Source organism: Gavialis gangeticus, unplaced genomic scaffold (assembly GCF_001723915.1).
Source record: "Gavialis gangeticus isolate Ggan-Ray unplaced genomic scaffold, GavGan_comp1, whole genome shotgun sequence".
In the NCBI taxonomy this organism is placed as follows: domain Eukaryota; kingdom Metazoa; phylum Chordata; order Crocodylia; family Gavialidae; genus Gavialis; species Gavialis gangeticus.
In genome coordinates this window covers 43,759,172-43,771,845 of record NW_017729006.1, presented here as the reverse complement: position 1 = coordinate 43,771,845, position 12,674 = coordinate 43,759,172, and the positions used below count along the sequence as shown (strand labels likewise).

At 44.4% G+C, this 12,674-nt stretch overlaps 1 protein-coding gene across 5 annotated transcripts in view; it reads right to left on the bottom strand.

Annotated features, from left to right (window-relative positions):
- The window catches only part of COL15A1 (collagen type XV alpha 1 chain), a 347,975-nt gene that overhangs the window by 216,146 nt on the left and 119,155 nt on the right, over positions 1–12,674 (bottom strand). For all 5 annotated transcript variants that reach the window (XM_019509150.1, XM_019509145.1, XM_019509146.1 and 2 more), the window contains one exon: positions 1,517–2,064. In XM_019509150.1, the coding sequence (XP_019364695.1) occupies positions 1,517–2,064 (548 nt within the window). The remainder of the gene's footprint in view (positions 1–1,516; positions 2,065–12,674) is intronic.

The following is a 12,674-nucleotide window of genomic DNA, read 5'->3' as shown; positions in this document are numbered from 1 at the left end:
TCCATATGATATGGGCCCAATGCCCTGTAAGAAGTTCCCTTAAAAATGAGAGCTCATGAGATTCAGACCTGGAAGAATACTCTGCTATCTTGTTTTGCTTCAAGTGATCCACTCTGAACATTCAGTTTGCAAAGCCATCATGAACTGCATCCAGCAGCATTCATACACCTCAACAGCCAAACAACATAATGACATCTCCCACGCACCACAATTTTAGTTTACCGACAGTATGTCTCATACAAAATGCGGGAAAAGATTTGTCCAATCTTTTATATCATGATGTTAGTATTACTAGAAAGCCACATACAAAAACATGGTTAAATTATTTAGGTTGTAAACACTCAGCACTCAAGAAATGCAATAATGAATGTTTTCCATTCATCTTTATTTCTGACTTGTACGTGTGCCTTTTGATTCATCACTCCGTGACACCTCCACACAAAGTGTTTTCTATAGGATCTTTGGCCCGTTCCATGAACAGAAGTGGCGTTCAAGAGAATGAGGCTGCTCGGTCTTGTTTTTTATTTTAATCACTCAATTTGTATCCCTGTGCTTGATTTATTGTACACCATCCAATCTCTGCATTGAATAAGGAATTAATTACTTCAAGAGCTTTTTCATGGTTTTGCAGTGTCTGTACACTATAGTATCTGAGTATACAGTGAGCATTCCACAAACCTCACAAACATTAGTAAATTTACCTTCACAGCTCCCTTGCTAGGGACAAATCTACTGCTCTATGCTGGAAAGAACTGGCTGAAAAGGATTATGATGGGTAATCACTTGAATCTGAGCTCCCCATACATCTGTGTGGCCAAAAAGTTAATGTGATCCTTAGGTGTATAAACAAGGAAATACCGAGTGGAAGTGGAGAGATTATAATATCTCTGTATTTGGCACTGTGCAAACATTGGAATAATGTGCCCGGTATTGTGGCAATGCTTCAAGAGGGGTGTGGATAAACTGGAAAGAGAAGAGCGATAAAAAACAATGAAAAGACTGGAAAACGCACTTTGCAGTGAAAGAGCCTAGGAGCTCACTGTCTTTGATTTAACAGAAATTTGATAATAGAGGGCTCTTAAAGCTAACACACAGGTATGATAAAATGCAATGGCTGGAGGTTGAAGCTAGACAAATTCAGACCAAAAACAAGATGGACGGGGTTTTTTTCTTTTTAAATCAGTGAGGCTATTTAACCTCTGGAACCAGTTATCAGGGGTTATGATGGATTTTCCATCCCTGGAATTTTCTTTTTTAGAATCAATGGCAGGTCTTTTTTTAAAGTGATAAGAACAGAAAGGATTTCCCTGAAGCAGTAAATCACATACCATGCAGGACATCACACTGAATGATCAGGACAGTCCCTTCTGGCCTTATAACATACACACAGGCACAGAAAACAGAAAATGCACAACTTGAGACTTAACTTTATTTTAGCCCTTGCAACCAGAACTCCTCTGAAAGGAAGCATATATTTAAAACATTTAGGTGTGTGAAAACACCATCGTGTACTTACTGTGAATTTTTCCAATCCTGTTGCTCCTGCATTTCCAACAAATATACCAGAGCTGGAGTCAAATTCCAAGGGCTGAGCTGACCTCTGAAACTGAACTCTCTGATATTCTTCACAGTCCATGAACAGAGCCGTATCATTTCCCTGAACAGTCACCGTAAACCGATTCCATTTGTTAGTCATCACTGAAACTTTAAACGAAGCAGCCTCGCGGGAAATGTGTGAACCAGGCTCTGTGTAGTACATGATTATTCTTTGGGTGCCATCATCAACTGGGGATAGTCTCATTCCCAAGTATATAGTTTTCTGGAAGGCATCTGTTATTGCAAATAGTACACCTCCATGGTTGCTGTTTGGTTTTACTGTCACTACAATAGCAAAATCTCTATAGAAAGGCTGTGGTATTAAAGCCCTTGTCAGGCGACCAATGTTAGCTTCTGGTCCAAAACTGTAAGCTGGAAATCCACCATAGCCAGTGATAAAGTAGACAGATGGTGGAAGTGGAACTCCTATTAGCTCTGTGAGGTCTAGGTGACCTTTTAATCCCCGTTCTGCAGCAAGACAAAAATACAGATATATTACTTTACAATGCAAGACAATGAAAATTTAACAAAATAGTGTTGTAGAGCATAACTTTACCAGCAGTATGCTAATGTATCAGACCTTGATTTAGTTAGGAGCCTAAACATATCCCTAGCCTATGAATACTCTCACTGATTTATGGACCTAGTCACATGCTTAAAGTGAGACACATGACGAAGCACTTTGTGGAATCAGACCAGGACAGATCCAAGGGGATGCAGTGGTACAACTGTACCCGCCTTTTGTCCTGTTCCATCTAGACTTTAAAGCCAACTGCCTGGGAGGGGCAGTGGCACTTCTACTGAGGCACTGCTGAGGGTGTCAACTGACTTCATGGGTCATTATAATCTACCCAATTCCTGCTAATCTCTGTTCACTCCACAGATATTAACAACCCTCTCTCCTTTTAATGGTCTTGATGTTCCATTAATCAAACTATCCTTTCTGCAATTATGCTGTCTGTTAGCCATTCCTGATAATATCTCTCTTCCATTTCACAGCCCTGCAGACTGTTTTAAATTCAAGCTAAAAACCTTAACTCAGGTGTGGTAATTTTAACTCAGGTGAGGAAGTGAGTAACAGTGAAGGGTTATATGTGCTGTCAAGACACTCAAGAAGGCTAGGTTTTGTATTAAGAATCTAAGTAAACAATGTGCATTTAACTATAATGACTACAGAACTAAAGAAACAAAATCTTTTGACTATTTTAGCCGAGTTTGTTGACTTTAATATATAATCTAGCAATTTTTTGCACATTCCAATAAAGTTGCACTAATTTTGCTTTGATCTTAAACAGAAGCATAGTTCAGAGACCTTAGCATATTAGAAAGTCTTCTAGTTTCTTTTCAGCTGTGGAAAAATGTGTGTTGTGTTGTGTTGTGTTGATGTACCACACTATGTGCACCCCCATTTCAAAATCCTAGATCCATGCATGAAATGGACCACCTACAGTCAGAGGATATGATAAGAAGTATGGTATCTTGCAGGATTTGCTTAAACTCTTGTTCACCCTACAAGTTACATATTACAAGGTGTTTTGTTTTTATTGCCCTCCCTTTTTCTCAATTTAAAAAATGCTGTCCCCCATGGTTTTATTACAGACATAGAATATATCCTTCAATAACAAAAATTCAGCTTTGAAATCAAGGAATGTACACTCCAGGAAGCATACAGATAGATATAAAGAACTTTGCCACTATGCCCCAGAAGAAAATGCCTCCTAGGTGGTCAACCTAGACTGAACACATGTGAACAAGGATGATCAGAACTGAGCATTTCAAGAATCTGAGTAAGGAATCTGTTCCATCAGCATCTTTAGAAACAAAACTTTTCAAACACCAATCTTCTCCTCAGAGAGGAAATGCTAAAAATATTATTACATTTTAATAACCAATTTCACAGCTGAGCCTATGAACTTCACTTCATCAGCCTCCTAGGTACAGAAACTCATGGACTCAATATAGACATTAGAATTCTGACACACTACAACCTGCTGGACATCTGACTCCCCAGGTACCACTCCACCTTTACCTGTGCTGCTACATCCCCCTTTCCCTCCCCAGACTGTCCCTCATCCCCTGATGCCTCCATTTCCATTTTCACTGACTGGCTTTCTTGCCTGCAATGCATGCCAGCCTCTGACTTCTTTACTATTTCTTCCATCCAGGAACAGCACACACACACCAAGTGCAGGTGCTTTCTCAGCCTGATGAAGGATTTTTCAACCTGAAAGCTTGATAAAATATATTTCTCTAACTATTCAGTTGAATATCTATTGAATAGATACCAGACTGACACAGTGGACCTTGCCTGTCAGTGCCAAGTCCTTGGACCAACCCTAGCGGGGTGCAGGGCCCAGGGCAAATCAGCCTGTGCAGGGGTCCCTTAACACTACAGGGGGCTGTGACACCCTCACAAAGGGAGACTTTCAAAACTCTTTTGAAATATCAGAGGGAACTGGGGATGCATGTTAGCAGAAAGTAGGAGAATGGTTACTTTGGCCAGCAGCAAGCTCAATCAGGGCTAGAACATAGGGGAGAAGGGCAAGACAACCCCTTCTCTTACCTAAGAGATAAATCCAATAAATGTAATGTGAATTGCCTCTCCCTTCTTATCAAAGTAGAAATTAGCAAAAACTGAACAGAAATCTTTTCTAGCCATAGAATATACCTTAAATTTGCTGAATATCTGATCAATTCTGTTTTTGTTGGAAGATCCTTTTTCCTCCATCATGGAGCTTCCTTGATATGAGGTTATATTTTAAATGCCTGCCTCTGCAAGGAGTAACATTTAAGTCTCTACCAGTATATGGGACTGAGATATGGGTGGTCATGGTAGGCCACCTGGGTGGTGGCAAACTGTAGTCATGGGCTGGAATCAAAGTGGAGAACTGAAGTCAGAAGCTGAAATAAAAGAGTTGGGGTTGGAGAATCAGAGCCAGGAGCTAAGATCAGGAGACAAAGTCAGGGTTGAAGAATCAGCATCAGGGCCTGAGACAGAAGCCAAGGCTGAGAGCCAAAACCAAAGCTAAATGTAATTTGAGCACATCTTGGCAGTCTTTACCCAGACAGCTTGCTGCTGTTTGCTTCAGGCTTATAGAGACCGGTGTAGGAGAGGTTCTCTTCCTGTAGCCCTGGGGGATGACTCAGACTAAAACCTAACTACTTCCACCTACAGCCTGAAACTGGGTCACCCTCAGCTGGGCCTAGGACAACCAGGCACCATGATTTAAGCCAGGGCTGTCCAAATTCTAAGCAATTGCAGGCCAAATGCCCTATAAGTCACACCCAGCAGGGGCAGCACAACTACATGCCACATCAGTGCAAACCACATTTCTCCAGACTGCACACTATGCAGATGCCCTCCTCACCCCCACAATTGCTGGAAACTCTCTCAATAGCACACCACCACTGCACCATGCACCTGTCTTGGGCCCCCCGCCCCCCTCTGCACTGCTCTACCGCACCACTATACCATGTGTGCAAGATGTCCCAGACTCACGGTCAGCTTCCCACACCAACACACATGGGGAGGGGCAAGAAGCAGAAGCTGGGGAGGCAGTGAAGCCTGAGAAGAGTGATGGACAAATGGGAGCCTAGGGGCTGCAAATTAAAGCCTAGTGGACCACCAGTTGGACATTCCTTTGGACCTGATGTGTCACTGACACCCGTTTAAAATCTTAATTTTTACAGTGAGAGATTAATAAAACTCATTTTTGAACCTGTACATTAATTCTCCACTGGACAAATCCATTCAACTACATTTTAGGTCTCTCCTGTGGGTCAATCAATTCTTTCTGTTAAGGTACACACCTCTCTTTCTATAGGATGTCATCATTCAGGAACCATCTCTCCAGTGCACTTCGAATTGGTAGAAAATTCTTATCTTTACCTAGTCCTAATCTGTCCCTTTGAAGCTGGATATTCCTCTAATTGTAGGCTTATTATGGAAATAAAATTGTACATTAGCTGCCTTATGCTCTTTCCTGAAAAGCAGCTATTCTGTATAAGGCTTGGAACTGCACTTGAAAATGACTGCACAGAAGGACCTATGTATACTAATTAGTCATAGGATATGGGACATCAACGTGATTAAGCCATGTAAAATTCAAAAAAGGAGTGACGTTCTGGAATAGCCTCATAATCTGCCAAAAAAATTACGTTTAAGATGGGGATCAATCATTTTGTTTGACTGTGACAGTAGGCAACTGGACTCAAAGGCTGGGAAGAGTGAAGAGCTTTTAAATGAAAAATAAAACATAAAGGAGCCTTGATAATTTCTGCAAATCTGATCCAAACCCTAATGAAGTCAGTGGAGTCATTCCATTGACTTCTGTGCCCTCTGAATTTAGCCCTCACTGACCTGTAGATAAATAAGGACTTAATTCCTGTTTGGCACCTAATCCACTCTTTCACCTTCTACCAAGAGGAGCATGTAACACCTTAGCACACTCATAAAACAGTGACCTCTTGCTTATGCTAGGCTCACTGGTAGCGCGGAGGCTTCTTCCAGGTGCATGTCTGCAGTGCCTTCTCCTCCTTTGGTCTGAGGGTCATACTGGCAGTTGATCTGTGGATGAGTGCAACTCAGCTCAGTGAAGGTGCCCAACGCTATTTTGTACTGTGGCTGATTCATGCATGGCACAGAACAGTGCTTCATACTTTTTAAAACGTCTAAATCAATAGCTCCTGTACAAATGCTGAACACAATACATACTAGACATTTTCCAATAGTAGGCAAGTCACAATCAGGTGCTTTGTTACGAACAAATAAGATTTTCTACCAGGTAATCCAATAAATTTAGAACATTACTACATAATAAGACTATGTCAGAGTTATCAGCAGTGAAGCATCAGATAGGAAGTTATGTGACTTTCAAGAGGTGCAGAAGAAGGAAAGATAAGGCCTTTGAATTATTCCCCCCAAGGAATTTTCAAGCAGCACTGCAGTGAATGGGATAATGGAATTTGGTACTGTAGGGGAAAAAGTGAAAAATCTAATTAGATTTTTTTCACTGCATAGTTGAAATATCTGGCCTTGAACAGAAAAGATCAAATGCTTAAAAGGCACTATTTTTTTAAAGGCTAAATTAGCTAATTTGTGAGGGAAAATTTCAGTGAAGCAGTTCAATAGACTCAAATTCTACCCTCATACTTGTGGGGAAAATGTGCCAGTAACACAACAAAACAACATGCAGTGTAGGGGGCAATGTACGAGGGGCCCACAGGCCAATTCTGCTTATTGTTCTGGCACAACAATGTAAATCAGCTCTCTAGTACCCTGGCTGGAGGATCAACCCTGACATGAATGGGCGACTGGTGCCACCTTAGTCCGGGGGGGCATGTACCCCCTCCCCCCAAGCAACCAGTTGATGACCAGGGTGGGGGTCCCCCCATGGCCAATCTTGTCGACAGTGGGAGCTCCCCCGTGGCAAAAGTCACTGATCAGGAAGCGGTGGCAGTGCTCCCAGAAGTGGCCGCAGCACTACATCCAGCATTACCATTCCCCAGTTAGCGCTCACAGGGGGGCATCAGTGCTCCCACCTGACCCCCTGCCCATCACCTAAGTGGGGAACACAGCCAGTCAGGGGATGCACTAGTGCTCTCATGGGGTGCACATACACCCCTGTGCACCCTCTACATCACCACTGCTGACATGGATATGCTCTAGACCATGGGTGAGCAATTATTTGGGCTGGTGGGCCACTTAGGGACTTTTGGAGAGCTGTCACAGGTCAGCACCTCACCCCCTCCCCACCGCAAACTGTTCATCAAAACTTCTTGAGTGGCTCTGCTCCATGCTGGATTGGACAGCTGAGATGGAGCCATGAGGGACAGAGAGTGGCATCTAGGATGCAGCTAGGATTGCAGGGCCATGACAGCATGGGGCTGGGGTCCAGGGCACAGACACAATCCATTCCCCACATGACCCTCCAAGGGGTGCCAGTTCTGCAGGCAGGGGCATGAAAGGAGCAGATCACAGCTCTGCCCTGGGCCCTGGCCCCGCACTGTCACTGCCTAGCAAAGCTGGAGTCTCCATGAAGACCAGCCTAGACCCATGCAGACAGGATGTGTGTCTCAGTAGATGGGATGGGGCCATGGGCAGGCAGGGAACTGCATCTGGGAGTGGGACAGGCGAGTGGGGCCAGGATCTTAGGACAGTGGCATTGCAAATCTGGGGCGTGGGGCTGATCTGCAATCCACTCCCCATGCGTCCTGCCCATGGAACCGATGCCTGTTGCAGGGACGTGCAGGCACTGGATTGTGGCTCTGCTCTGGGTCCTGGCCCTGCACTGTCACCGTCCCAAGATCCAGCCCTGCCCACCTGTCTCAATCCCAGACACTACTCCCCACCCACCTATGGTCCCATCCCATCCACCCGGCCACATGCTCTGACCATGCGGGTCCCACCCCCAAGGGAAGCTGTCACTGCTGGGGCTGCCAGGAAGCAAACCCAGCTACCATGCTGCCCCAGCCTGCTGTGCACCCAGGGGCAACAGAACCAGCAACACATGCCATGGCCTAGGGTGCCCCCCATGCCTGGGCCAGGCAAGACCAAAGGACCTGTCACAGACTGAACAAAATCCCTTGGCAGGCCAGATCCAGCCTGCAGGCCACATTTTGCCCACCCCTGCTCTAGATGTTCCCTCAGTTGACTAGGATGTGCCAAAGAGGCTAGCTGAGTGCATAGGTCATGAAAAGATGTAACACTAACCATTTTAAAAGATGAGGGGACTTACTGCACAGGAGAGCATTTCAGGTGCAACTGCCTTATCTGTTTGCTCCTCTGCTCTTCTAGTGAAGCTAAACTGCTGTAATGTTTAACTTGAAAGAACCAAGTTTAAGGTTGCAGCAGTTTAGTTTCCATTCAGGAAGAAAAAGATTAGATAGATAAAGTTTATGGCAACTTCCTCTGAAGTGTTACGAATTAAAAGCATTTGTTTGTTTTTATGTTTTAAATGGTTCATAACATTTGCTTGGGATAGCAGTGATGGAGTACATAGTAATTGTGCTCATATGAAATTTCCCAAAACCTAGCTACTTGGACTTATAGGTGATGTGGAGGGGGAGGTACGGGGGGCACGTGCCCCCCAGATTTCTGTAATGATGGTGGGGTGCAGGGCTGCAGCCTGGCCAAAGTCAAGGCCCAGCAGCAGCAGGGACTGCAACAGCACAATTTCTGTGCTGATGGTGGGGCATGGAGCTGAAGCCTGGCTGGAGCCAGCACCTGGTGACCAGCAGCAGCAGGGTGGTGGTGGTGGCACAGAGTTGTGCCTTCTCACTGTCAACACTTACATGTCGGCTGTGTTTGGAGCAGATGTTTCGTTCAGGATTTGGGACATAATTAACTTAAATGTAATCTATATCCATTTCAAAGGAGTTGGAATGTAGGTCTGATCTAAACTAAAATGTGAATTTTGCATCAGAGTTATAGTGAACAACTAGGTACTATTCATCTGTATAAAAGACTTCAGGAGGATTCCATAGCTCATTAGATGACAAAAAGAAGAAAAAAAAAGACTACCATGAAATGGGAAATATCTCTGTCATTAAGGCTGAGATTAGCTTATTACTTAACAGCCAACTTTGTTAAGTGCTCTAAAATTGTATTAAGGATTCTAGTGTCCCAGCTATAATGAATTTTTCCATAAAAATGCCCTGTGAATTTTAGTACAGTAGTATAATAGCTCCATAGTAGAACAGAATAAACTATTACTGAAGTAATTCCTTAACTGTAGCACACGTGGTTGTCTTGAGATTGACAAAATCTAATGGTCCTTAGAAAAGTTCATTTGATCAGATACATTTTTGTTCTCAATTTCCCCAGTTAGTTAGGAAACTGGCATACAGATCTTTCAAACAACGAAGTGACATTCAAAGGAGCATTTCAAAAAGTCCTAAGAAATGAAAAAAATGTATTGTAAGATTTGTATACTGAATACATCATTTCTCATGCTTTGTTATGCCAAAGTCAAAGCTGCGTAGTTATTCACATATTAACTATTCATATCTGTTGTGCCGGGAGGGAGGTCTATGACGAGCTAATATTGTATCAGTAATAATGCCTAATTAGTAAATCATTCAAGACTACATAGTATTAGCCACATTATGGAAACATTTAAGAATGGAACATGCCCCTGTATCATTGCATTTGCATTAAAGATATGACAAGTACCTAATTTGGATGTGATCTGTACAGGACACAAACCAGACTATGAAAATACAGTGCAGCCACCTACCCCATTTAGTGTGACCACCTACAGAGAGAACTATGGCAACAGAGCAAATGGTTGGTGGAACCCTTCCAAAAGATATGGAAGGTCCAGAGATGGGCAAACTGTTGCCACCTCAAGGAGAAGCTGAGAAGGAGCTTCAACTAGAAGACCGCCATTAAACATATTGTGCTCTACCTACATCTAGTGGCATCCACTGTCACCAAGCCAGAAGCCAGTGGTGTCGGCAGGGCTGATGCCTCAAGCAGGAAAGTTCAGAGGAAAAGAAAGCACAGCAGAAACCTGGCTGTGGCCTCTTGACTTGACTTCCCTCATGGGCCCACAACCCAGGGCCCAGCACATGTTGTACCCAGGGGAGGGTTATGGAATATGCCTTGGAAAATATGGCCTTGGGGTGCATGTGGGGACCCCCATCCTACTCTAGAGGTCCTCCTCTCCTCCTCCCCTTGCTACTGCTTCCTCTAGACTTCCACTCAACTGCACAGCCCACTGCCTTTCCACCTATAGTTGTCTCAGGTGTCCCTCCCACTCTCCTGGTCCTGTCTGGTGAGGTGCACCTTGTTCTCACTACCTGACTGACTCCCTGTTTTGTTCATAGCCTTGCCCTGATTCCCTCTTACACCCCACTGGGTGTTGCTTATGTCCCTAATCTAGTCTGTATCTCACCCCTTCCAGGGCCCCTAAAGCTAGCCCAAAAGCCCAAACCTAACTGTGGCTAATCTCCCTGAAGTTCTCATAGCCACCTCACTCTCTGAGACCTGGCTCAGCTATGTCCACCTGCCCATCCCTGCAGGTGGCTGTGGACCTTGCCCCCTGCCTATCGGTAGCCATGACCCCCCGGTCCCCCTCCCAATTGGCCCCAGGTGCAGGGAGTCAAAAGTCCTTGTGGTCATGCTCTGAGCATGACTATATTTTCTAGATGCACAGGGTTCTACAGGACTAGAAACAATTAACAGAAAGTCTCTAGCAATGGAGATTTCATGTAGACTTTACCACACCTGCAGCTCTCCTGTGAAATATGAATTTTCATTTCTACCTAGGAGAACTTTTACAATCTCCTATGCCTGATGAAGGGTGCCTGTGCCCAAAAGCTTGCAAATAAAAACTTTTTTTTGGTGCAAATATCTAGTTGGTCCAATAAAAGATATCACCTCTGCCATGAGTTTTGAGTCCTAGTTATGTAGAGGCACTTTTTGGCTAGAAACAGCTGGAAATTTGCAGCTGATTAAAGTGGCTATAGTTAACTATGTAAGCCCTTCACCCCAAACAGGAGAAATGTGCAGGAATAGAATTTAAAGTCCTGATATAGCTATGTAAGTTACATATGTACTTTGGGCAATACCATATATACCTGAATATAAAATGACCACCCAATTATTAGAACCTATATATGGAAAATGTATAAATTTGTTATAATTTTCCAAGTATACAATCTAACTATTGGAGAGCTGTCTTAGAATCATAGAAGTAGGGTCGGAAGGGACCTTGTAGATCTTCAAGTCCGACCCCCTGCCTGGGCAGGAGAAAAACTGGGCTCAAATGACTCCAGCCAGGTAGGCATCAAGCCTTTCTTAAAGATCCCCAGGGTAGGAGCCAGGACCACTTCCCTTGGAAATTGGTTCCAGCTCCTAGCCGCCCTAACTGCGAAGTAGTTCTTGCAGATGATAGAAATTCCCCCTTCCCCCAACACTGCTACAGCAGGAAAAGCAGCAGCTGATGGGGAGGGGGAAGGATCAGGTGGCTCCCTTGCCCTCTGCCCCATCCATTTCTTCCTGCAACTTATTGCCCCCGTGCCACCTGCACCCCCCCATCCCAGCTTCCCAAACCTCTGCCTCTTCCCCCTCTACTCCCTCTAGTTTCTGCCTCTTTCCTTCCCCCCACCCTTACTGTCAGAAGCTGCTGGGGCTGCTCCAACCTGGAGCACAACAAGTAGAAGCTGCCTGGCCATGCAGCTGTGTGGACACTACTGATTGGCCAGGCGGTGCCAGGACTGCCCATTGGCTTGGCAGGGGAAGGACTTTCCATGTGTTCCCAGCCCAGGAGAGACCCCAGCTGGATCAGGATCTGAACTGTTCTTCACAGTAAAGGGGAGGGAGGCAGATGGGGGGAGCAGAAGCTGCTGTGGATCTGACTCTGGCTCTGATCCAGGCTCAGGACTAGTTAGAGCTGCAGCAGCTGCCTGCTCCCTCCTTCCACGTTGCATGCAAGTATTAGATGAGGGACTTTTTCCCCATGCTGTTTGGGGAAAAAAACCCTCATCTTATATTTGAGTAAATACAGTAGGATACCACCCTAAGTTGCCATCACATCTAATGGCTTAAACCAGTGTTTCTCAACCTTTTCACTTAAGGCACACCTCACTAGACTCAAAGCATCCCTAGTTAGACTCAAAGCACCCTTGGAAAATGCTAGCTTACTTTTCATCCATTTTTGACTATGGAAAATAATAGAGAAAGTCTTCTGTTGCAAAGAACTCAGAAAGACCACAACAGGTCAGAAAGTTTTAACACTGTCCTATTTGAAAGCTCTAGGCTTATCTTGTGAATCATGTTTGCAAATCTAATAGTGCTCATGTTGTGTGACACCCTGCTGCATCCTTCTGAGGAACTTAAGGCACCCCAAGTGTGCTGCAGCACCCTGGTTGAGAACCACTGGCTTAGACAATGAAACAGTAATAGAATCTACACTACTGAATAGTAATATAATGTCACCCCAAGTGGCAGACTCCCAAGATCCATATAAGGCTCCAGGACAATGACAATATACTCAAAGCTTTCAGTGAACATAAATATTACTGTAGGATATTTTGGTCATGCTGTGCAAAGTTTTGTTAAAACAGCCATCTGT